We start from the raw sequence: 25,343 nt of genomic DNA, 5'->3' as shown, positions 1-25,343 counted from the left end.
GAAAGGGGGAGCAGAGGGGGAGCGGCTGGTCTCCGCTTTTCCTTCTCAGAGCAGCAGCCGCGCCAGCACCTTGATTTTTGCAGGTACTTTCTACTCCGAAGCGGCTTCCTCCTGAACAGCTGGAACTTGTTTGTGAGCAGCCAGGGGGAGAGAAAAAAAACCCAAACAACAAAAATGCTCAAATCCATCTTGAAGACGAGGGGAAGCAGCGAACCAGAAAAATTTTAAGCCACGGCCTGGTATGAACTGTGATGTGTCTGGCAAGTGCTTAACGCACTAACTTGTGTCTGAGAGCTCATATCCTTGATTCAATATATCCTGGGGTAGCCCGACTGCACACCCTGTGAGTAACAAAGACAGCAGGCTAGGGCTGAGTCAGTAATTTATATTACAACATAAAGCTTTAATCGATCAAACAGAGAAATCAATAGCGCAGCCAACAATCCTGATGGTTAACACCCTATAGGGTTTAACAGTTCTGTTCTCAGTTTTTCCATATGCTTTTTTATTTTTTTGTTTTTAATGTGAAAACACAACTTCCAGCAGGAACTGGAAGTCTTCCGAGCACAGCAGAGGCCGTTGCAGATTTCAGCTGACACTTGAGAAAGGCTCAGAAGTTATTAGGGCCAGGGAAACAAACTAAAAAAAGAGATTATTCTAAATCACCTGGCAGCAAAATAACAAACAGGGCCTACAGGAGAGATGGGGAGGGACTCTTCATGAGGGAGTCTAGTGACAGGACGAGGGGCAACGGTTTTAAGCTGAAAGAGGAGAGATTTAGATTAGATATTAGGAAGAAATTCTTTACTGTGAGAGTGGTGAGACACTGGAACAGGTTGCCCAGAGAAGCTGTGGATGCCCCTTCCCAGGAATTGTTCAAGGCCAGGCTGGATGGGGCTTTGAGCAGCCTGGTCCAGTGGGAGGTGTCCCTGCCCAGGGCAGGAGGGTTGGAACTGATGATCTTTGAAGTCCCTTCCAACCCAAACCATTCCATGATTCTATGAAACACTAAAGAGCTAATGAGGTCACTCTTAACATCCCAGCAGGATTATAAAAAGGTAATCCAGCACCGTCCCAGCCACCATGCCAGGCTGTCTATAGGCTGGAGAAGGCAACCCAACCCACAGCTCACACTCCACACTTGAGCAGATTTCACAAACACATGAACTGTACATTTCCTTAACAGCAGCCATTCCAGCTCCAGAGCAAACTCCTGGGGCTGGGGCAAGCGCAAGTCACCTGCCACCCAGACCAAAGGTGTCACACACTGTCCTCCAGCTTTGAGCCACAATCCCCTTGGTGTGGTGCACCACTCTAAACAGAACTTCCCTCTCCTTCCCTCCTACATCCCCTTCAAACCCAACCACCGCAGAACAGCTCTAGAGCATGGAACTCCCAAACCAGAAGAAAAAACAATTTGTGCTCTGCACATGGCACCACTTGGATGCTTTGGATGTGACTTTTGGCCTTGCCACCAAGTTGTGCTTCTGCAGCTCCGAAACACCCACCACCCCAAGTTGAGACAGGAAGACGGGCAAGGTCATGCATTAAACCCCGTGAGCTTTCTGGAGTGGCCTTTGAGGCAGCGCAAGAGAAGATCACCACGGCTTTTTTTGGAGTGAGGAAACCAGACACACTTTCATGATGTGGCCAGTGTTACTAAGATTTTATGCTTGAGAGCGCCAGGTCTCAGCTCAGGGTGGGACTCATAGTCCAAGCACACAAGGCACTGGTAGTACAGGGGTAACAGTATCCACTTCCCTGCCATTTACCTTCTCTGGAGGAGAAAGGGAGGTGCAAAAGGACCCCCGCTCCGCACCACTAGCATGTGTCACACAGCTCCCTCCAAAGGAACACGCTCTAGCAGAAATTGTGTAGCTGCTCTCAGTGTTGAGATCAAACATCCCTCCCCAACACGCTCTGAAGAATTTCTGTGTGTTTGCATGCGCACGCTCCAAGAAACAGTGAGATATGCATCAGGCTGGTGCCCTTAGCTTTAGCAGCTGGTGGCCATCAGCTTTGCTCTGATGTTCCTCCACAAAGCCTCAGGCACTGGTTTACTCTTCCCCCTCCCATTTTTGGCATGAGGAATCTACATACTTGCCCATTGCTGGGTTGCCAATTTTCTGGTGTGGGTTTTGGCCACACAGGCCTGTTCTCCCTTTGTCATTTCTTCACCAGTAGACATGTGGCAAGGGAGGGGGCCTGGCTGCCAGAGGCTGAACAGCCACCATCTCCTACAGATCCTGGAGGACAGAGCCCAGCACGCCACCTTAGGCTCTCTCTCCTCCTCAGAGGATTCACTGCCAGTTTAGCCACCAGCACTCCTCAACCATGCAAACCTTCCCACTCCACTGAAGGCATCCATGCTAAAGAAACATATACAGAGGTCCCAAGAAGAAAGGCAATTAACTGCTGATGACTGCAGCAGCCCTGAGGTAAAGGGCAGCCTCTGCCGCTCCCATCCCAGAAAGGGCCACACACATGCAAGCAAGGGCATTAGGGCATTTTGTACTCCTCTGAGCTATCACAATTAACATCGGCACATTCAGCAGACAATGGAATGAGCCATTCCTGCTCTGGCTGGTTCTGTGTTACCACAGAAATAGCTCCTAGCTACTCCCTTTTCTAAGCACCAGCAGATTTCAATATCCTTTAAGCAACAGGAATCATCTCCCCTCTTCCCAGCTGGTACTGGCATTAGCACAGTTGCTGTTATGCTTCAAATAAGTCACAAATGTGTTGGTTTTTTTTTTTTTCTTAGCAAAATGACTTCATAAAGATTTATTCACAAAGTTACCAAATTTCACCCACAACAGGTACCAGACAAAAAGTACCCCCGCATTCAGGTGTGGCACTGGAGAAGAAACACATGAAACAAGATGACGCCATGTCTCCACAGAAAAAGGATTTACTGCACAGCAGAGATGCCCGGGCACTGATGGACAAGTGGAAGCAGAGCTCTTCCTAGTCGCACAAGTTGCCCTGATGACATGCCTGTCGCACTCAGCCCCAGATCCTCTCCTTTGATAAAGCCAAGTATCAACTCTGGAAGGGGAGGCCCAAGAACAGAAGGATTACTTCGAATAGAGAATCCCAGCCCCAGCAGAGGTTTTTAAGAGAGTCCGTGACACCTAGACACTTAGTTGGAGATCACCGCAGAAATAAACGGATAGAGCGTCTAGTGATCCTGGCCAGTGCTCAGGAGGTGAGAGAATGGCTGAACCAGGCTCACTGCTGGTCAGAGAGCCAAGTGAACAAGGCCCTTGCCCACAGTGAAGAGGTCCCAAAGAGCTGCAGTCCAGATATGGAGTGCTGTCCCAGCTGCTGGTCCAAGCACTAGTTTTCTCCGTTAATCTTGGTCACGGCCCATCTTTCCTGTCAGCCTCCGTCGCTGAGTCTTAGTGGTTCGCCCCGTGCTGGATTTCTGTGTTTTCTTGCGTGGGCCTTGCCCACGTTGGGGTCGCTTTCCTTTCTTTTTCTGGCTATGCATGTGCAGCGTGGCAGTAAGAGAAGAGATCCTGTGCAGGGCAGGAAGAGAGAAGTGTTTGAGGACCAAAGTCTGCAGGAACAAGGTGACACCACAGCAACAGGAGGAGAGCCCTGTGTGGCCCACCAGGAACGTACGCCCACTGCAGCAAGCCACAGGAACGCCACTGTGCTGGGCATCATCCTGACAGGGGGCAGAAAACTTGCAAATCTACAATGAGCAGTAACAACCAAAATGAATTTTGAGCAGCGGGCTGTCCCATCTCCACGGAGTTAAGCAATTCTCTGTACCCTCAAAGCAGCTGCAAATCCTAGATACTGAAAAATGTAGGGAATGCCAAAGCTTTAAGCTTTAGGGTCTTTTGACCTTCATCCTAGAGACAAACTCTGCACCCTGCAATACATCCTTCCTTGCAATATCTGCCGAGAAGGACTAGGCAAACAGTTCAGGACAAAGCCCGCCCAGCACCACGTCCTCCTCCTCCAGCTGTCACCAGGGATCAATGCGATGAGAACGGAGCATTTGGGGCAGGCTTGTGCTCTGCCAGTGCCCTCTGCTGGCTCCTGCCCACCGTCGCCCAGGCAGCACAGCATCCCCTCCCTGCAACCACATGGTGGATCTGGGAACCCAAGATCCTCCTGATCAGCTTCTAGAGCTTAACAGCAAAGAGGTGAATGAATTTATACATACTTTTCAGACAGGAAGGGGTTTCTGGACTTCTTTGGCATTGTTCTTACAGGCTTGTTCACCACTTCTTCCCCTTTCTCTTCTTCTGATCCATCACTTTTTCCCTTAAAGAGGGAGGCAAAAGATAAAAAAAATCCCTATAGACACATTAAAACAGGTAGTCTTGTGATTCTGGTGTTTCTGCTGCCTTCTTGGTTTCATCCTCTTTTGTGACCCATCTAGTCATGGATGAAGCCTTTTTAATTCTCCACATCCCTAGCTGTCCAAATCTCAAGGTTTCTTATCGCAGCCCCTCAGAAAGGGACAACCAATGAGAAGTCTACAGTAATCCACCCTAAGATCCAAAAACTTCAGCATGATCTTAATGGCCATGCAACTGAAGCCTTAACTATGAATTAAAGGTTTCAGCTTTTTTCTTACATTACTATTAAAACATCTTCTAATCAGAAAGGCCACTTAAAGAGGACCTTAAAATGTAAAAGGCTAACTGCCAAACACAGGCATTTCCCCAAAGAGCTCAAATCCAGCTATAAGTCATGAAGATCAAAAGGATCAAGTCAACCAGTGCCTGAAAATCTCTACGAAACAAAGATGAGATCTCAGTTACAATATGTTTTGAGAATAAAAGCAACCATAACCAGAACTGAGTGGTTTCCTTGTTGTGGTCCAAGCACAGGATCATGGAGACAAAAATCCCTCCTCATGCTAACAGTAATTTTTCCTGGACAGGACACAGGAGGTTGACGACAGTCCATGCAGTAATCTGAAATCTTCCTGCTTGTGTTGTATCTGCTTTTAAAACACTACATTCTCCCCATCCAGCCCTGTGGTATCTTTCACTTAAACAAGGTCAGCTGAGACTAGCAAAGGATTCCAGGGAGGTTTGGAGTGAGCTGTTCACATAGGACATTTCTTCCTCTTTAGAGGACCAACATAAGTTGTAGAGGAATGTAAAGTTATGAGTTTCCCTTTTCATCCCTGCTCCCAGACAGCTGCACATCTCTTTGGGCATACTGAGGGAGTACCAGGCCTACCTAGTCAGTCCCAAGAATGTTTACAGCTGATACAATCAGAGAAGCAGCAAGAGGCTTTACCACAGGGGTGGTCAGTCCCAGCTGGCGTGCCCCTGAGAGGTCCAGGTCGCTGATGGTGGTCACTGTTACAATGTGGTTTGGGTGGTCGATGTTCACAGACTCTGTCCGCGATGTCACCAAGTGCTCCAGTTCATCAGCCTCATCTGGGGAGACAAGAAATCCTGCACTGCAAAGTGCCCAACTTTTTCCAAGATACGCTTGCTTCTTCCTGCAGTGCCATGCTTGGGGGAAAAACCCAGCCTTTGCATGCCGGGTTAACAAGTGGAGGGGCACCACAAGCATGAAGGGCAAGCTCCTTCTGCCAGCAGAAGGGACCAGGTAACACCTTGGATATGTCCTCCTCCTTGTTCCTTTCTGTACGACCTACCTGACCCTCTGTCCCACCAGGGCCAGAGGGCTGCAAGGGTCACTGGTCACTGCTCAGATCCCAGGGGAACATGAGAGGAGCAAGGAACTGACATTGTGGGGCAGTGTGTGAGCACCTGCTCAGATCACTGCCCAGCTTCCCAGGGGGACACGAGAAGAGCCAGAAGCTGACTCTGTGGGACAGTGTGTGAACACCCCCGACCCAGCTCTTAACACCCAGCCAAGGGTGTCAGACCACGGGTGCCCACCTCCCACTGCCCAGCGCCTGCAACCGGCCAGCACGTACCCAGCGCCTCCTCCCTCTCGCTCAGCATCTTCAGGTACTCCTGGTGCCGCTGAGGGATGGAAACAGGTCACCGCGGCGCCTCTGCCCCTCCAGCCGCCCGTCCCCCTGCAAGCGGGGCAGGGGAAGCCCGAAGACGCCTCCTGCCCCACGGCCTGGTCCCCGCGGCCTACCCCACTCCTCGCCCGCCATGGCGGGAGCGGGGAGGCACCCTTCTCCCACGGAGGTCTGGGGGGGAGATGTGTGCGTGGGTACCTCCTCCTTCATCTTCCTCTGCTCCTCCTTCAGCTTTCGCTTGATCTCCTCCAGCGCCGCCTTCCTCCGCTCCACCTTCCGCTTGTGGAAGCCGGTCAAGTACTCCCTGCCGCCGCCAACATAGAAACCGGGGCCCCCCCCGGCTTTTAGCGACCCCCTGACCAGGGGATACCTCCTTTCCCCTCCTCCCCGGGGCCCGCCCAGCCTCACCTCCGCCTCTCCTCGTCAAAAGTCACTACCAGCCGGCCCTCACGGCCGCCGGGACCCTTCTTCTTCTTCTTGCGACCCATGGCGGTACCACGCTGCCGCCCGCCCGCCCCTTCCGCCGCCGCCGGCCCTGAGGGCCGGCCCCTGCCCCGCCCGCCATTTTGTGCGGCCGCGCCTGGCGGGGAGGAGGTGACCGGGGGGATCCGATTTCCTCACGAAGTCCTAAGCGGGTGGCCCTTATCGGCTGAGCCGCTGTTGGGCTGAGGGCGGAGCGGCCCCGGGGTGCGGGGGGTGGACCCCGAGCATCACCGGCGGTGGGCTGTGAGAGGAAGGGCACACCAGGGCCACTGTCTTGGTTGCGGGGCCGGCGTCGGGTCCTCCTGTCCCAGTGGTGTCTGGGACCTGTGTGTGTGTCCCCTCACACGCTCCAGCTGCGCTTTTTTCCCCCGCAAGCTGGGACCGGGAGAGAGAAGCTGCTGTTGTCGGCTGTCAACCGTGGCATCCAGCCTGGGGCGGGCAGGGGGTTCCTCCAGGCTTGGGTGCCTCCGGCTCCTCTTCAGCTCCTTCCTGGAAAAAGGCTCTTACGGTGCTGCCAGCCCAGCACCCAGTCTCTCTCCCCAAGACCCACTCTGCCCCTCCTCCGGGTATTTTATTAAGTAAAGGTTGTTACACCAAATATTTAACATCTGTGTTTCTTCAATAAAGGTCTGAGAGCTTATGTCAAGCTATCATAGCTGCTAGGTGTTAGCAGCACCTGCACTGCCCTTAGCCCAGGGAGGCAAGTACGGGGGCAGGTCTCGGCTCTGACACTGAGTCTCCAAGATGCAGGACCTCGCAGAACAGCCATGGTTTCTGCAGTTGGTGGTAGAGAGAGGTACCAGCATGAGTAGGTGGGGGCATCAGGACTGCTTTGTTCTTGGCTGCTGGCTTGAGTGACTTCGGCTGAATTCTTGAACCTTCCTTGCCCTCCAGTCCTCGCCCTAAAAACGGGTGTAATGTTTGCGTGGCGGCCAGCTGACTTTGGTGGAAGCTCCTGAAGCACTGTGGGGGCAGCCAAAGCCACCCCCACCAGCCCACAAGTACTGACACTGCCTAGCGGCCGCTGGTCCACAGCTGCCTCGCCTTTATCAGCTCTCTCACTGCTTGTGCTCTTTTCCTGGCCTGTCCTTTCACCAGTAGAAATGCGGAAAAACCAGTTCTGTGGTTAATTACTGCACTTCCCTCCACGCCCATGGGCCAGGCCTCCTCCTCCTCCTCCTCCTCACTCACAGTCTGGGTGCACTTCAGCCTCCAGCCTCTTCGTCCCTGCCTGCGCTCAGCCAGCTCAGGTGCGCAGTCAGGCCTCCACACTCCTTCCATTAACCTTTCAGCTTCTCCTGCCTTCCCGTTTTTTCTCTTGTCTGCAAGAGTTTCTGGCTCTCTGGTGGCTCCTTCTTCCTTGGCCAACCAAGAGGGTTGTCCCACAGGTGCACAAGGCGCAGGCAGCTGCCCTCCTGGCTCTGCCCTGCCCTGCCCTGCCCAGAGGGATAGCATTTGGACATGATGGCTGGAGGCAACGAGAGGAGCATGAAGGCCCTGAAGGAGGTGTGGAGAAGAGCAGAAAACTCTTTGTGCGCAGACTGTGGGAAGCCAGGTGAGTCCCCGAGGGCTGCTGGAGGAAGAGTCAGAAGCAGGGAGCTGGGGCTGGTCTCAAGCAGCAGTTTGGTGGCGGCCATCTGACTGCCCAGGAGTCTGGGGCAGAGAGGGAAGAGAGGCATTACTCTGGATATTCGCTTCCTCTCTCTGGAGGTGAGTTGGCCAGGCAGGAGGAAGGAGATGCTGCCACAGTGCTGGTGGGAAGAAGAACAGGGACATGGTAGTGCCAGATGAGTGGGGGCGGTGTAGCTGCAGCGCTGTGGGTTGCAGTTGTGTCAGATCTCAAATACAAATCAAGGTCGTGCCCAGTCAGGACCTGACAGGAAAGCTCCTGGTGAAATCCTAACTGCTTCAGAAAGAAGGCATGATTCAGGAGGGCATTGTCTCCACTGTGACTCAGCTATGAACCGACAACCTGCCAGAGGCACCTCAGAGATTTCTTTTACTGAAAGGCTTGCCCTCTTGAAAGGGTCTCCAGTTTGAGGTCCTATAGGCGCTGCTAAAAGCAGCCATCATACTACTCCCAAAAGGGGCATGTGGAGTGTACCACCCAAGCCAAATTAAGACTGGCCTAATTAGTACCTTTTACCTTCTTAAATTCTGGAGAATTTTGTATTCAAGGCTGCTTTCCACTTCCTGAGCTAAATGCTGCTGAGGGTTTGCTGTGTTGTGCTAAGCAGCTCCTGGAGTCTTTTCCCAGAGGTGGTTTCAGTTTCATCTTGGGTGACCCTTTACGCAGAAGGAGTTCGCAGAGTGCTCCTTAGTTTTTCGACATTCAGGTCAACAGAGACTCAGATGAGGTGGTTGAAGCAGGGGAAATGAGGGACTAATAGCTATGCTTTTTCCCGCCTGTACCTTGGGTGTTAATTAACCAGCTCAGATGAAACTGGGGTCACCCAGCTCTCTGTTTCTCTGGACTATGTTCTCAGTTGAGGCATGTCTTCCAGGGGAATTTACCACCTCTAGTCATGCCCTTTTTTATACCCTCAGATCCTGACTGGGCATCCTCTACTTTGGGTGTCTTTATATGCCTCAGCTGCTCGGGAATTCACCGCAACATCCCTAGCATCAGCAAAGTCAAATCCCTGAAGATGGACCACTGGGATGATGCTCAGGTGCAGGTGAGACCTTTATCCCCTCTTGCGTGTCAGGTGGGTTGGGTCTAGGCCATACACTAAGTGTCCTGGGAAAATCAGCCCTTTGCCATCACATAGTTGCAGATTTAATCTGATACATAGTCCCTTTGCTACTCATGCTCTGGATACTTAAGTGATACCCACTGGGAGAGGGATGATGCACTTGCCTTATGTGTCTTCCCATCTCCTGTTACTTTATGGCAAATGCACAGCTCTTGCAATGTATCCTGCCAAGGCTCAGGGGCTTTGTCTCTCCAGATTATTCATTTCCCGCTCACTAGCACCATCCAGCTTCAGTGTCTCGTCTTGGTTTCAGCAGTCCAAGGGGAAAATCTTGGGCAAATCCATGCTCTGACAAGAGTTTCCAGATATAATGTGATCTCTTGAGAAAAATGGCATTTATGGGAACTTGGCTTCTGCCTGTTACACCCCCCTCAACCCATTAATCTTCAGGGGACTGAAAAATTTTTCCAGAGATCCAAAGAAAATAATCTGAATCTCGCTGCTTTTTGGAGAGGAGTGATGAGGTTTGGAATGTCCTCCCAGACAGCATTGCAGAGCTGTCATTGAACTTGGTCTCTCCGGAGATGCGGGGCATGGCAACAAATCCACTGAATGTGTGTGCACCCAGCCCCACGGAAGTGACATTTATGGCATTCTCTTGATGTAGGTGCAATCAGTGTAACTTCTGAGAGCAGACAAGACCTTTGAGACCCACCTTTCTGTAGTCAGACTTTGCTGGGATGTTGCAATGGGCAGGAAAGAGAATGCTCCATTAGAGCCCAATGTGCATCTAGCCTTGTAGTGGGTCAGGAAAGAAAAAAGCCCAACATGAGTCTGCATGAAAGGGAAGGCGCTAACTCTCTGTCTAACTCTGCAGTTTCTGGCCAAGCATGGAAATGCTGTGACTAAAGCCACATACGAAGCTCACATCCCTATTTACTATTACCAGCCAACCTACAATGACTGCCAGTAAGTTGCTGCGTACAGAAGAAAAGGGGGAGGGGCAGTTCTGGGTTCCTTTAGTTTGTTTTTGAGCTACCTGCCACCTCTCTCCCCAGAGTGCTGAGAGAACAGTGGATACGGGCCAAATATGAACGCAAAGAGTTCACCGAGCCGGGAAAACAGCTGCCATATTCTGATGGTAAGAGCAGAGCACGGCATCAAAATATCCTGCCTGTTGCCGTCGCTGGAAGCTTTTGAGCACCATGATGAGAAAGCTCATAGTGTCAGTGTTGCAAATCCCGCATGTACTCCTGAGAACTCAGCTGGTCCTTTGAGGGCATTGTTTTGTGGGAGTTTAAATTGTGGGCAGTGTAGGTTAGCATTGCCATGGGTTGCTTCCAAGCTTGGTATTACCAGCTGGCATTTTTCAAAGACATTTGCTGTCCTGGTGGAGCCAGACCTCTGCAGTAAGGAATTTCTGTCCTGCTGCATGCCACCCCCTCCAACCACAGCAGCTGTCTTTGAAATGTCACTTCCAGTGCTGTGTGACACATGGCGCTGGAGCCCAAGGGCCTGCAGAGTCAAGTGGGAAGAGTTCTGGTCCCATGCCAGGGTCTGTGTGGACCAGGACTCTGATGTTCACCGGAGAGACGGCTCTCAGGCTGTCAGACGCAGTAGTGGGAGCCAGACTAGGAGGTGGGAAGCATCTGGGAATGTTTTTTGGTGACCATTTATCTGGGCTGCAAACCCAGGAACACCACTATCAGTTGTAAGTCAGAGATGAGACCTCCCCTTCTCAGGTGTTTGTTCTCAGCAATAGTCCATCACATGCTTTATCCCAGAGGTGTGGCTGGGACCCCAGGCTGCATGCAGCTGTCTAATGTCTACTGTGCCTGTTGTGGAATGCTCTAAGAAGTGGCCTTTCTGCTCCTAGGGGTGAAGGAAGGCATCCTCTGGAAGCGAGGCCGAGACAACGGACAGTTCTTACCCCGCAAGTTCCTCTTGTCTGAGAGAGAGGGATGTCTGAAGTATTTCACCAAGCAGGATGTGAGTTATGGTGGTCAGCTCCCACCTCAGTGCATACTCCACCCAGGGCAGTAGGGTCATGGAGATGTTTCTATTTCCTACGCATGTTTCTGAGGTTGCCTTACTCACCCCAGGCCAGGGATGATAACAGAAACATGTCACTGAGGAGAAGGGTCCCCCTCCTACTGTCAGGGTGACATTTTCCATGCGTCCTTCCCTTGTCCTTCTCTATGCCTTTCCCTCACTGCTGATAAAAGGGCTGATCTTTCACTTCATCCCTATCCATTTGCCTGTCGTGTAATCCTGCACCATCCCTGGAAACAGCCTCACTCCACTGTGAGCCAAGTCGGCAAAAGCCTGTTGTTTGGTTTGTTTTGAGGAGGGCTACTCTTCTGCTAGTTCATCTCCCTGGAATGAATGGGGCAAGTGCTAGTATACCGTTGCAAGGGAGGGAATGGATTGGAGTAGGGAGGAGCAGGAGTGGGGTCTTTCCTTTTGAGGTCGGTTAGCCTTTAGACTGGCTCACCTGTAAAGTCAGATGTCCCACTGGCAGTTCCATAGTAGCCACAGCTCAAATCTAAATTGGAGGGGCTGGGCCACTGTTCAGGCTTGAGCACGCCACCCAGTGAAGGGAGCGTGTGCTGCAACAGTTTTGCTGGGAAGGAGCAGTTATTACCTTTTAACAGCCTCTCACCCTGCCTTACCTCACTAAGTCAGCTCAGGTCTCTTTCCCACTAGGATTGCTCATGCATGACCAATACCATTCTGTTCTCAGGCCAAAGAACCCAAAATCAACGTTAAAATAGATGTCATCAATGCTACATTCCAGCCAGTGAAGATTGGGAACCCCAATGGCCTGCAGATCACCTATCTCAAAGACAACAAGACCCGGAATATATTTGTCTACCATGAAAGTGGAAAGGTATCTTGCTTTAGTATCAAATACTGCAAAGAAATTTAGGCGATTTGAGAAGCTGCTGCTATTAAATAATCTGAAGCATGGCTAGGATGGGGTGTGCGTGTGTGAGTTGCTGTAGGTAACAGGGTGGAGGTTCTGTCTCTGTGTTTGTGTGTCTGTGAGAGAGAGTTTTGCTGCAGGGAGCAGGGCAGGAGCACCGGCTGAGTTGGTTTGTGTGGGAGGAGCTGCCGTAGATGTGCAGATGTGCTGCCTGTGCATGTGGGGCATGGGGCAGCCGTGCTGGCTGTGTGCGTGTGTGGAGATGCTGTAGGTGCTGGGGCAGGGAGAGCTGGCTGTGTTTGTGGTTAACACAGGGTTGGGTGCAATTGGGTGAATTCAGAGGGCCCGCTGTTGCTCTGGCTAAGCTTTCTGTCCTGTCCTTTTCCGTTCTCAGGAGGTAGTGGACTGGTTCAATGCCATTCGCTCTGTGCAGTTCCATTATCTGAAGGTAGCATTTCCCATTGCCAGCGATAATGAGGTAAGGCAGCACTAGAGCGCAGTGCTGAGTCTCCTGCTGGTACTCGGTTATGTGATAAAAGAGCCCATTAGACACTATTAGATCCCCGGGTACAGAAGTAGAAATTGCAGTGTTTAGATAGAGGGATGAAAAAGTGTGTAAAAGGGCCTGTGATGGCCAGAGAACAACCACTGTCTGCTGTTTCTGGGCACTTTGAAGACAGAAGTGACTCCTGGCTAGGCAGTTCCAGAAACGTTAATTTAAAAGGTGGCTGAATTTGAGGGAATAGAAAGAAGGGTCAGGGGTGAAAGGGAATAGCAAAGAAACATGGCTAAGTGAATGTTACTCTTGCCTTTTTGTCAGATTAAAAATCGTCTGACAAGAAACTTCCTGAAGGAAGGATACATGGAGAAGACTGGTCCCAAGGTGAGCTGCCGTGGGAGAAAAAAAAATCTAACAGGGACCTCACAGAGAGCCGCTGAACTTCCCTACTTCAACGTTTTTCTCCTGCTGTTTCCCCATTCCCCCCTGAATCTTTAGACACCCGTGGGAACAGTGTGTGTGCACCAAGGGAGGGGAGAATAAAAGGAAGGGGAAGGACACATGTGAAAGTAGATGAAGCCAGAGTCCCTGCTTTCTCCCAGAACAACAGATCTCTCTGCATGTGTCTGTGTGTGCGTGACCTTACAGGTATTTAGCGTCTAGATTTCTCCTGTCTCAAGTCTGGGGTCCTTCACAGAAGCCCAAGAGCTGGGGACAGCAGTTGGGACTGAAAAACCCGATACTGATCCCCGCTCTCATCAGTTCAGAAAGGGTGAGGAGGAGGTTGCTGTTCAGGCAGGGGCTTGGTTCAAGTGGTGGGGATGAATTTTGGGTATCCATTCGCACGTCTCGCGGCAGAGGGCACTGTCCCCTTACATATGTCACCTCTTCCCTCCACAGCAGAGAGAGGCTTTTAAGAAGCGCTGGTTCACGCTGGATCACCGCAGGCTCATGTACTTCAAGGACCCTTTGGTGAGGGGGAGATCTGACCTCTGGCAGCTGCGGGCAACAGTGCTGAGGGCAGGGTCAAAGAGCCTTTGCTCTGCAGTAAGGGAGGCTTGCAGGTTCCCCAGCTGCTCTGAACGGACTCTAGGTCTTCCCCTTTATATCCCTCTTAGATCATCCTGTGCTTTATATGTTTGTTTCACTGCCTGCAGATAATCTGAACAGGGAGGGCAGCGGTGTAAAGGTGGTGATGGGGAGAAGAGTGACATGGGGCGTGACATGGAGAGACAGGAGCAGCAGTTCCTCTCTCAGACCTCTCGAGATCTGCGCTCTTAAATTTTCCTGTCCACCAATGCCTTTGAGCATAGCCTCCCTGCTCTTCTGAATCCCGTGACCACCTTCAAATCTTTTTTGCTGCTTCATCCTTGGTCCTCACTCACTCTCCTTCTGCCCTTAGGCGCACTGTTATTATTTCGTGGTTCTTCCGGCATTCCGTAAACCCCTCTCTTTCCCTCCTGATGTGCAGGATGCATTTGCTAAGGGTGAGGTGTTTGTGGGCAGCAGAGAGAATGGCTATAGCGTCCAGAAGGGATTGCCTTCAGGGACACAGGGCAACTTCTCTTGGCACTATGGACTCACCATTGTCACCCCCGACCGGGAATACCTCTTCACCTGTGAGACAGAGACTGACCAGCTGGACTGGATCACCGCCTTCACTAGTGTCATCAACCAGGCCATGACACCACAGGAATATGCAAGTAAGTGCCTGGATCCTATTTCTTTCCTCTCCTGCCACTCTGTTTCAGGGTATTGCCCTAATGGACCACCTTTTTCCTTCACTACAGTTGAAGCCTACTTCAAGTTTAAATCCTAGGAAGCCATGCAGGAACCTCGCTATGAATCGACTCTACCTGGTCCTGTTGGGTGGGCTGTCAGGAGAGGAGAGGAGATCGACATCAGAGAAACACAGTGCTCTTGAAGCACTCTTTGAAGCACTTTTTTTCCCCATAGATGGTCCACTTTATTCTGGGGGCCAAATTAAGCTGCTTCCTTTCAAGTCCAAGATTTTGTGAGTCTGAATCCTCAGTGCAAACTGTCACTGTTGAATTGTTGTGATCTGACTGGATGCTGGCAGGCCTTGCCTGTCAATTGGGCCTTGAAAACTTAGCACTTGCTACGTTGGACATGGGACCTAGCGTCACTCCTGCATGGAGCTGCAGACAGCCACCAACCTTATGCAAGAAAACAGCTGCCTGCCTGGAGCTACGCCCCAGTGGGTTGCAGGGGCTGCTGGACTAGCAGAGACAAGAAATGGCTTCTCTGCTGGTGACAGAGATGTGAAACACCTAGATATTTGATCAGTTAGAGCTGTAGTTGAGAAAGGTCACTTAAAAGATGTAATCTAACAACCAAATGTGAGGCCTGTTTCCTCCTGCCGTGTGTGGGCTTGAAAGCTTCTTTGGACCACATTTGTGTGTAGACCTTCCTCCATTTGCTACAGAGAATGTTAAGAGTTTTGCTCAAAACCAATGTGTGTGTACGTTTGTGTGTATGTGGATAATGTGTGTATGCACGTAACAAAAAGTGGTGGGAGGTGGAATACTACCCTAGGGAAGATACTGTGCGGGATATTCATGCCATTGAAGTTCAGCTGTCAAATCTGAGTCTCTAATCAAACCAATGGGGAGAGGCTGGGTCCAGCAGAGAGCAGTCTATGGCGTGTCTGATGCAGACTTTGGACCCTCTGTTGACTTTACTAGAGTGTAGGGGTTGATGTCTGAAGTTAGTAGCACATGGATCTCTGCTCCCTCACTCTCTGTATGTCGAAGGCCTGGCACTTTCGTTCTGCCCTATACATTACATGTGTATATATTGTGTATTACATACACATACAATTTTATGCAGTAGTAGGAAGCCCGTATGTTCGTGTCCTTCTAGTAACAGTTAGCTCTAACCACTAAATCAACACATGATTCATATCTAAAAGATCAAAGCTCTCTTGGAAGAGCTGTGTTTCACATGCTGGAAGGACCAGCTGAATTCTGCTGATGACTGTATAATCTGATGTGTCTGCAGTTTTACACAGGCAGTGTGAGAGTAGGCATCTAGTGCGTTAAGAGGAGATAACTGGAATTAATGAGGCAACCAGTATTTTAATTAGCTCCTAAAGAAATGAATAAAAAAATCTCATTGTAATTTATTTTAACTTCCTAAAAGAGCTGAGCTGCTAACTGCTAAGGCACGAGGTTGTTTCTTGAAAAAAAGCACAGACAATCAGAGTAAGGATACACAGCTATTCATGGCATTTCCTGGGATACGTGGACTATGAATCTTCCCATCAGAGCCAAAAAAGCAAAGTCATCGTCCTCCACTGGGGACCCCTCTCCATGCTGAGACCACCACAACCTTTTGGGAGCATCAGCTTCTGGGATGAGAAGCAGCATCACTCATCCTGCTGCCATGGCACAATGGAGCTTTCCACCCAAAAGTACATTTTCACTGCAGTTTGCTGATCTCTCCCAGTTTGGAGCGTGACTGTCCTAAAAACTGAAGGCCATTGCAAAGCTTGTGTTCCAAAATGAAGTGCCTTTCGGTTCTGACAATGTGAAAATGGGCAGTCAATTAAAAAATAGCTCAAGCCCCACCCAAACAACCTGCACATTCAGTTCTCTGGGAAGAAGAGTAGAGAGCGTGATCCAGCCGTGCTAAGATTTCATACCAATAACCCAGAGGTTATCTCTGAACTCTGAAGTTCCCTCCATCAATGCTGTATGTGCCATACGCCCACTCCTGTGGCACTGCCATGCTGAAGCTGTTGCTGTTGCATGCAGCACATTGCTCGGGAAGGTGCTTGGGTCCTCCTGCAGTGAGGGCAGTACCGGTGGGATGCTCCCTTCTCCTGTTTGCTGCCGAGTTATTGCTGCTGGAGATGAGTGGAGGCATTTAACTCGGCCACAATGAAGCCAAATACGATGAGAATGCAAAAGAGCGTGGCTGGAGCTGCCCGAAAACCCCTGAGAACTAACAGCAGGGTGTGTTTGGTAATGGCTCTGCTCTGAAAATTCTGCCCCACTGTGTCTGTTCCCTGTGACGAATGAAGCTCAGATGTGGGCGAAGAGCAGGGTAGCGTTGGGCGCAGAAGTCTGGGGGCATGGGTGTCATGCAGTGATGTCCCACTAGAAGGCAATGATGCCTACCTAACACACTTCTGCTCCCTGCTCTGAGGTGAGGCAGCAGACCTTGGGGGTTTGAGTGAAGGAGGAGGAAGACTTAGAGGAGGAGGATGCTCTTTGGGGAGAGGGGGGAAAGAGTGGGTCTAAAATATCCAGCCCTTTGAGTCTCTAGAAGCTTGCCGCTGACTGAGGGACAAGGGTGGTATAGAGCCAGGTCATAGTAAATGTGAGACGTCCTAGTATCTTGTGGGCTTGCTTGCAAAACTGGGGTCTACATCCGTTGCCTACACCTCAAAGGTTACTGATATCCTTGGAAAGGAATGGGGGACAGGCCCTCTCAGCCTCGCTTGGCTAAGGGCCAAGGACAGCACTGTGGCAGCTCCCTGCCTATTGCATTTTCAGGGCTGGCCCTTGTCTCCCTTCTAAAGCCATGGTGCGATGCTTCCCCCTCCACCATATTAGGGAGTTTTGTCTTTTTTTTTTTATCTCCTCTTTCAAATGATGAATACTGTGCAAGGGGAAATGGGAAAAAGAAAAAAGAACAAGAAGGAAGAGGGAGCTGGAGGAAGGCACTGGGGAAGAAGGAGCATGTCTGCAAGAAAGAGGAGGGAGCCAGCATGGCTCCTCAGCTAGTGGCTAAGAGCCCAGTATAAATTGGGACTGTGTTCACACTGGTGTGTGAAGCTGTGAGTCAGACACATTCCTCAGTGCAGTGGGCAAAGCAAGTCTCCAGGGGCTGGTTCAGGGGGGCAGAGCCCACGTCTCCAGAGTCTATCTGAGCAGAGAGGATACAGACCTGGGAGAAGGAGAAATCCACCTGTCCGCTGAGTCTGCTGGTTTCCGTGGTCCCAGTGAATACTGGAAAAGCAACAAGTGAGGAGCTGGTGAAGACCAGAGACATTTCCTCCTGGCTGGCAGGGGTTATTTTTCACCTATCTGTCTTGAAGGGGAGGGAGGTGTCGCCTTCACAGCCCTTTGGTGGTTAAGGGAAACTGCCGGACGGAGATTGCAATGGACAACATCAGCAAAATGGACTGGGCAGCTGGAGGTGAGGAATAGACATCTCTGGAGTACCCTATGTCTGCTGAACTCTTGCCATTCTTCCCTCTCGTGTTAAGGCTAGACGTGTCCCATACCGCGAGGTGGGGAAGGCAGAGGGAAGGAGCAGGTCTCTGAGAGCCTGACTTGCTTTTGCTTGCCGTACCCAAAGATGTCTTGTGATCCTTCCCCCATCAGCACAAAGCCTGGAGAGGATCCCGAGGGTGGCGGCTTCTTGGAGGAAAGCAGTGGTGGGGGTGACAGCAGTAGTGTCCTGGGAGGGGACAGCCCAGTCACAGGGCCACTGGGTGCAGTGCTGCTGGTCATGTGCATCACTGGGGTGGTGGGGAACATCTACACGGTGGTGGTGGCCTCTGGCAGGGTAGCGGGTCGCTCAGCGGGCTCCTTGGGGGTCTACGTGATCAACCTTGCCCTGGCTGACCTCCTGTACCTCTCCACCATCCCCTTCGTGGTCTGCACCTATTTCGCCCATGACTGGTTCTTTGGGGACGTGGGCTGCAAGCTTTTGCTCAGCCTGGACCTCCTCACCATGCACGCTAGCATCTTCCTCCTGACCGCCATGAGCCTGGAGAGGTACTGGGCAGTGGCTCGGCCGCTGCGGGCTAGGCGGGCCGGCAACGCTTACCGCAAGCTGGCCAGCGCCGTCCTCTGGCTCCTCTCGCTCCTGCTTACGGCTCCCATGATGGCGATGACCCAGCTGCGGGAGGGGAGTGGCCCCCACAAGCGCATCTGCATCCCCACCTGGACACTGGCGGCCTTCCGGCTCTACCTGACGGTGCTCTTCGCCACCAGCGTCCTGGCACCCGGCGTGGTGCTGGGTGTCGTCTACGCCCGCCTGGCCCGGGCATACCGCTCCTCCTCCTGGGGCCTGGGCCTGCCGGTGGCTGGTCGGACCCCCTCCCGGCGGCTCTTCTCCAGGATCTCTGCCATCGTGGTGGCCTACTGGGCCTGCTTCCTCCCCTTCTGGGCCTGGCAGCTGGCCGGGCTGTACCAGGGTGAGGGGCTGGGCATCGGCCCCACCGCCCAGGCCTACCTCAACTTTGGTGTCACCTGCCTGGCATACAGCAACAGCTGCATCAACCCCTTCCTCTACACCCTGCTCGCCGGCAGCTACCGCCAGCGGCCCGGACGCAGCCGCATGGGCACGGCACAGCCTCCGGCTCCCTGCCAGGAGGCCACAGCGGGCCCAGTGGGAGGCCACAGCATCCCCTCAGCTTTCAGAGAGTCATCGGGGTGTATGGGGGAAGGCGAGGGGTGAGCAACGCCCCAGGTTGGGAACATCTCCCAGCCTTTGGCTGGGGTCGAGTCGAGAAATAAAAGTGTGTCGCCTTCCATGACAGCCTGCGGTGTCTTCTGTCGCCGTTGTGGTGCGTTCCCCTTCATGCCTTCCCCTTTGCAAGGCTGCTTACCCTCCTTATCTGTGGGGAGGATGCTTGTCTCGAGGATCCTGACTCCATCCTCGGGTCCTGCAGACCTCACATGCCAGCCTCCGCCTTGCGCAGGGTGGGGAGTGGGTGGAAGGGAGCAGTCAGCCTCGATATATCTAAATTATACATCTGGGGAACCCTCGCCACCCCTCACCTCCTCACTAGCAACGGGCTGAGCCATAACAAAGTCAGGACAACAGTGAGTCACAGATTTCACAGGACCAGTGAGTCACTTCAAGAAGCAGCCACGTTAGCTGAATAAGACGTTAGACCTGAATAAGGTTCAGCCTCTTGTGGTAAAGCTCACACTCAGCTTTCTTCCCTCACCCTCCACCAAAAAATCTTTGAAGGATCTTTCTGAAAGAATACTTCCATGTGCACTTAAGAAACATTGTGAGATTTCTCCAAAATACAGCCCAGGGAGGTGAGCGCATTTGCTCAGCTTTCAAGATCAGCCCAGCAGAGGAAGCTGCAAGGAAAAAGCTCCTCTACAGGTCCATCATCACCGTTCACGGAGGGGGCCCTCACCAGCACCATGTCCCTCCTGTGGTTGAGGAAATCCACAACTTTCTGGCCTACCAAACGTACCCCAGTCCGCCAGACTGTGTTAACACCACTGCCTAAACTGGGCCAGGTCTCTCACCTTGAAGCCATCTAGCCTAGCTTGGCTCACTTCCACACAGCTAAACTCTCCTCTTGTCCCCAGAAAGGATGGCCTCATCCATATCACTCTGTGGGAAGAGTTCCCAAGCTATGTTGTCCCCCAGCCATGCCTGTGCGCAGGCTGGCAATGTTAGATGTTGTGTTCACAATTATAGATGTAGACCTAAAGAGCAGGATGTGATCATCCAGAGCAGACTGGCTTTGGGCAACATGGGCTTGAATAGAGATCCAGCTGCAGAGCCTCATGTTGCTCGTACACCCTAAATGTTCCTGCCTCCCACCTCAAAATCCCATCTTGACCGCTTGTCTCCAACTCATATCCCTCTTCCTCCTTAGCCCCCCAGTCCCTAGCAGCCAAGCCTCCCTCTGCTTGGGTACCTGAGACACAGGACCTGGCAGAGCCTCATTAATTATGGAGCAAAACCAGGAGGTCCTGCTGGCATAGGAGCAAGTTCCTGTGCTCCAGCTGCTCTGCAACTGCTTAATGGGAGGAATCGGCCCAGCCAGGCCTGCAGAGAGTCCTTGTAGGACTCCAAATGTTTTGTGCTTTGTGTTGCTCATGGCCAAGCCTGGAAGTGAGGACACAAAGATTGGGTCCTTCCATCCCAGGCCTACCTGGTAACTGCCATGTACTGTGGAAAGGGCAGCTCCCACCTTTCCTAGGCCCACCAGGCACATCCTGTTCAACAGCAGCAGTCACTGCTGCCAAAGTTGCATCAGGCTGGGAGAGCCCCCAAGGCAGCTGCTGGCTGACACCTTGGGTAAAATCCTACAGCCCAGTGAGAACTATGCTGTAACATCAAACATGCCTCATCATCTTCAGTCTCCTCAGAGGCTAGCCTCAGATTAGACTGAAAAGTGCTCAGGCTTATTTGGACTAACATAAGTGAAGTGGTAAAAAAAAAAAAAGGCATCATGGGCAAATCCTCAGCATCCCACACCCCAGATGGGCATTGCTACTTCTCCCAGCTTTGTGTGGAGCAGGCAAGACACATGGGCCAGAATAAAACTAGACCCCTCCAGGTTACTGCTTTCATGTGCCACACAAGCTATGGCCCAACAGTAGTTGGGCTTCTGCAGTTATTGGAAGAAAGGATTTGTATGAAGAGCCCACTGCACCCTCCACCACACCCAGCAAGCCATCCTTTTCTACTGCTCTCCCCACGCAGCAGCAAGAGGTCCTAAGACAACATAGGAGATCTAGGCCAGCCTCTACATCAAGGGTGCAGGTCAAAGCTAGCACAACTGATAACTTGCTCCTCACCTCACACACCACTAGGCTTACCTAGCACAGCAACTCAAGGCTGTCCAAGGCCAGCCAGGGATGCTTAGGTTTTTTTTTTTGTTTACTCAGGCAGGCTAAGGTGTCAGTCTAGACTTCAAAAGCAAGTGACTTTGCCTAAGGGACTCTTCTACTCTCCCCACTAGTCACATCTAGCCCCAGCGTTTCCTCCGAGACTCTCCTTGAGCTTTTTACTTTCTGCCTTCTCAGGCTTTTGACCCTCCTCTCCATCCATGACTTTAAGGGCCAAGGCTGGCACAATCCCATCCACATACAGTAATCGAGCACCATTGGCTACCCTCCTCCCCCCACCCCTCCAGCAAGGTGACCAACCCATGTGGACTTGCAGTATAGTATGAAACAGATTTTGAGACTAGGTAGACCAAAACTCTTGTTTATTGATTGCTTTTTCTGTATCTTTGAGATGGAGGTGTCAGGGGAAGTTATTCCCAGCTGAGGGACTGGAGTGTGAAGTCCCCTTGTGTATCAAAGTAGTCAAAGACAGCAAGACCAAGCCGGTTCGGGAACGTGAACTGGTGGCCTGGCAGGTGAACTGTCACATCATTTTGGTTGACGCCAAATGTGACCTGCAAGACAAATGGAAGAGTCAGAGAAAGTTTCTGACAAGATACCCTCAAGCCTTTCCCTTCTGCAGCATTGCTGTGCCACCCTCCACTTTGCAGGGTGAACGTGCTCAGCAGCATAACCTGCTTTTCAACAGCAGGAGTGGTATTCTGGTCTCTCAAGAGATGCCTGCTCCCTGCTCGGTTCAATAGCAACATTCCTTTGAGCCAGATGGAGTTTGCACATTTGACCCCAACCCTCCATCACTGCTCTGATCCCTGGATGGTGGCACCGGCCAAGCAGAAGCCAGCCACCTCCTGTACGGACAGTCCCAGGACAGCCCCTGCTGCTGGGTGCCCTGGGCCAAACACCTTCCCTTCACCAGGGCATGTACAGAGAGTGTGTCCCGGGCCTCACCTCCACTGGGCTTCCCTTCTGGAAAGGGAAGACAGACTCTCTGTGCTCTGCACCCCACTCTTCCACCTTCTTTGAGTTGCAAACGATGGTGTTCACATCACCATGAGCATCAAAACGGGGGTTGAAGTGAAGCCCGAGGTGGGAAGCGTCCTTCCCCAGATTCATCACGAAGCTGCAGAGAAAGACGACATCAGTAGTGTTTTAATCAATACTATGGTAGCACGTAGCTCCTTACTGCTGACATCTCTGATTCTGTTGCTTCAAGCCCAGCTGAGAGTAACCCTTTCCTAAACTGCACAGCTTCCCCAGAAAGATGGTGCTGTGTCAGTAAGGGGTACTGTCCTCTGCTGGGGGGATAGGGCCACACAGTGCCATCCCTGGGAGAGACACCACTTAGCTTCCACAAAGCTTTTAACAAGAGGAAGGTTCAGCGCTTACAGCCCTGAGCAGGGACTTATCCTGCACCCAAACCAGCTCCCAAGGAGTCAGTTGCTTTTCAGAGTTCCTTTCAGCCCTGAACAGTTAGCTGGTGCTGCACCCTGCCTGACAGACACTGCCTTCTCCCCACCCTGTAGGCAGCTGAAATAATTACCATGTCATTAGCTATCCCAAAGCATCTGCAATGGCAGTGGGAGGAAGCAGCTTCCTAGCCCAGTGTCCACCTTGCCTCCAGGCCTCTTACTCAGATGAGAAGAGAAGAGAGGAGGTATATTATTTGGCAAGAGAAAGCCCAGGAGGCTTCACTGACACTATCAAACTTCAAAGGCACTTGGAAGAGCTGGGACATTTTCTGGAACACTGTTAATGCTGGTACAGCAGCTACAGGCTCCACCTTGCCCACCAAAAGGCTCCACCAGCCATAGACCTGCAAAAGGGCTGGGGGCTGCTGCAGAGGCTTCCCTGGGTGCCCCAGCCACCCTGATGCACATTTAGGAGCATATTTCCACTTAAGCCCACCTGCCCTCTCACTACCTTTCTTCTTTCCTTCCCCACCAGCAGATGAGGGGCATCTCCGCTGTGTGAAAGCAAACTTCCACACCATGAGACCTCCTGCTGCAACATGGAGCTTTTCCATTTGCACCATCAGCTGGAGCTGTGGCACAGAGCATCCATGACCTCCCAGCTGCTTGAGCCTTAATTTCCTCTTGCCCAGTGGAGCAAGGGACTGTAACAGTGTCCCTACTCCTGGGCTATCTTCATGCAGGGGAGAGGATGTGGCTATGAGGATGGTCTCAAACCAAATCTCAGTGTAGGCACAGCTTCCATTTCCTTCATGCTGCACTAGAGAGGATGTGGTCACTGCCAGTGCACGCAGCTGGAGCTTCACATCTGCTTTGGCTTAGCCCCTTGGCAGTAGAGTTTGTCTGCAATATGCATTAAGCAGTGACTCACTGGGAAGCGCTGCTGGTGTTAACCCCTTCCAAAGCTCCTCCTCGCCTACCCAAGGGAAGAACTCCTGTTGTCCCCCACCAGCAGAAGACAACTCAGCGTGGTGCCTTGGCAGCACAGCACAACTTACCTCTTGGCGTTCGGTGCAACTGTTCCCTTGACAGTGAGGCGCTGGCCAGGCTTGAGACCCAAGTTGGTGCATACTGGTCCCTGTGGAAATGTGGAGGTGGAGACATTAGCTCAGTACCTGCTGGCTCGCTTGCTCTGACTTGGCAGCTCTCCCTGCTGCCTTGCAAGCCAGTGCATTGCTTTGGACCACTGGAGAAACAGGGAAGCTCCCTTCCCCCAGGGCATTGCACCAGGGACATCCCAGAGAAGCTACCCCAGTCACATGGGACAAGTGCCTGATTTCCCAATCTTTCTCCTGCTGCTCTCATCAACATATCTGTATTTCATAGTAGTGAAGCGTAAGCACCTGCAAGCTCCCATCACACCCACCCTGTCCCAAACACACCCATGTGCCTTGTGGGTCCCATGTCATCCCACACAAGCCTGGCTGCGCAGGGATGGAGCCTCCACTCCCTTCCCCTAGCTTGGTTTTGAACTTCAAGCCTTGCCTAGGTCCAGGAACTCAGACACTTCGCTCCCCAGCTCCCAGGTGCTTGGTTTTTGTTGTAGGCTCAGCATTTGCAAGAACATTTTCCTGTTCTACATACACACCTTCCCCCACCTTCTCTCTAGGAGGACTAAAATAGCCTGGGAAACCTGTATGTACTCATTTTCTATCACAGCAAAAGCAAGAGCCAAAGAATATGCAGAATCTTTTCCCCATTCTACTTTAATACCTAAGTTTGCACTTGGGATACTCTCTGACTAAGCATCCTCAGCCTAATGAAAGGTAAATTAATCAAAGTGCAACCACTCTTCTGACACAAGCATCTCCCCAGCAGTCCTTGATGCTCACAGAAGGACACTTCTGTATAGCGCATTTCCTTACAAGCAAGGGAGAGAACTATTCAGTGACTCATGAAAACTTCAGCCAGGAAGCAAGCAGCAAGGCTGCCCAGAAAAGATGCTCAAAGAGCAATACAAATTACCACAGTTGCTTCCCCAGAGCAGAGCTACTGTAAAACAGGTTACCCCAGATTGGGAGCCAAGCCAGCAAGGACCACCCCTGTACCTCCCCACAGGGATCCTGCAGGAGGAGAAAAAAAACCAAACAAAAACCAACAAGCCCACTCCTACCAGAACAAGAAATAGCAGCCACCCCTCTGTAATGGATGCAGCAGGGATCCTTCCTCCCCAGCAGCAGACACCCAGCTCTAGCAGACCCTCTGACACAGAGGCTGACAAACAAGCGGAGGAGGACAGTGCAAGTACCCTCACACCAAGCCAACGCGCTTCCCACAGTCCCACACCACCAAGCACCACCTCCAGCAAAGCTGCCCCTGCAGCCACATCCCTTTCTCTACTCACACAAGACATGGTGCTGCTCTGCAGGATAACGCTCCTCTCCACCAAGGTACAACAGTCCCAGGCAAGTAGCTGAAAAGGGGCCCCACCCTTGCCTTTAAATAGATGGAGAGCTGTTGTTGTCCCAGCCCTTCTCCACCTCACCCACCAATCAGACCGAGGAAAGGGTGGGAGGGGTTGGATCTGGGGGGGAGGGAGGTCCTATCGAGCAGAGCTGCCTCCTCCCACCCTCACCCAGGCGTCTCTCCAGGATGCTAACCTAACCCTTCCAAGCAGGCTGACGGCCGCTCCAGGAGGAGATCCAGCTGTGTGTGGCCATGAAGCCAATGGAAAATAGTTTTACAATGAGTGTTCTACTATCCAAGGCTTT

At 51.9% G+C, this 25,343-nt stretch overlaps 4 protein-coding genes across 4 annotated transcripts; 2 read left to right on the top strand and 2 right to left on the bottom strand.

Moving 5' to 3' along the window:
* Window positions 1-435: 435 nt before the first annotated feature.
* NOL12 (nucleolar protein 12) lies at window positions 436-6,528 on the bottom strand. Its single transcript, XM_063322272.1, has 6 exons — window positions 6,386-6,528; window positions 6,176-6,281; window positions 5,924-5,972; window positions 5,272-5,414; window positions 4,181-4,281; window positions 436-3,521 (listed from the first exon to the last, which is right to left on the bottom strand). The coding sequence occupies exons 1-6, from the start codon at window positions 6,463-6,465 to the stop codon at window positions 3,353-3,355; spliced, it is 648 nt and encodes a 215-aa protein (XP_063178342.1). The 5' UTR covers window positions 6,466-6,528; the 3' UTR covers window positions 436-3,352.
* Window positions 6,529-7,752: 1,224 nt separating this feature from the next.
* On the top strand, window positions 7,753-16,654 carry LOC134510381 (arf-GAP with dual PH domain-containing protein 1-like). Its single transcript, XM_063323621.1, has 11 exons — window positions 7,753-8,015; window positions 9,008-9,138; window positions 10,034-10,125; window positions 10,215-10,297; window positions 11,033-11,145; window positions 11,900-12,046; window positions 12,477-12,560; window positions 12,903-12,965; window positions 13,482-13,553; window positions 14,053-14,284; window positions 14,372-16,654. The coding sequence occupies exons 1-11, from the start codon at window positions 7,922-7,924 to the stop codon at window positions 14,398-14,400; spliced, it is 1,140 nt and encodes a 379-aa protein (XP_063179691.1). The 5' UTR covers window positions 7,753-7,921; the 3' UTR covers window positions 14,401-16,654.
* An 890-nt stretch (window positions 16,655-17,544) lies between these two features.
* LOC134510374 (urotensin-2 receptor-like) lies at window positions 17,545-19,016 on the top strand. Its single transcript, XM_063323609.1, has one exon. It carries the CDS (start codon window positions 17,910-17,912, stop codon window positions 19,014-19,016), a length of 1,107 nt encoding a protein of 368 aa, XP_063179679.1. The 5' UTR covers window positions 17,545-17,909.
* Window positions 19,017-21,508: 2,492 nt separating this feature from the next.
* On the bottom strand, window positions 21,509-25,106 carry LGALS1 (galectin 1). The gene is made up of 4 exons (XM_063323600.1): window positions 24,977-25,106; window positions 23,631-23,710; window positions 22,112-22,283; window positions 21,509-21,717 (listed from the first exon to the last, which is right to left on the bottom strand). The coding sequence occupies exons 1-4, from the start codon at window positions 24,983-24,985 to the stop codon at window positions 21,574-21,576; spliced, it is 405 nt and encodes a 134-aa protein (XP_063179670.1). The 5' UTR covers window positions 24,986-25,106; the 3' UTR covers window positions 21,509-21,573.
* Window positions 25,107-25,343: the final 237 nt, after the last annotated feature.

Source organism: Chroicocephalus ridibundus, chromosome 1 (assembly GCF_963924245.1).
Source record: "Chroicocephalus ridibundus chromosome 1, bChrRid1.1, whole genome shotgun sequence".
NCBI classification, from domain to species: Eukaryota; Metazoa; Chordata; class Aves; order Charadriiformes; family Laridae; genus Chroicocephalus; species Chroicocephalus ridibundus.
Note: the sequence above shows the minus strand (reverse complement) of the source record. Positions and strands in the feature narration are given on the sequence as shown.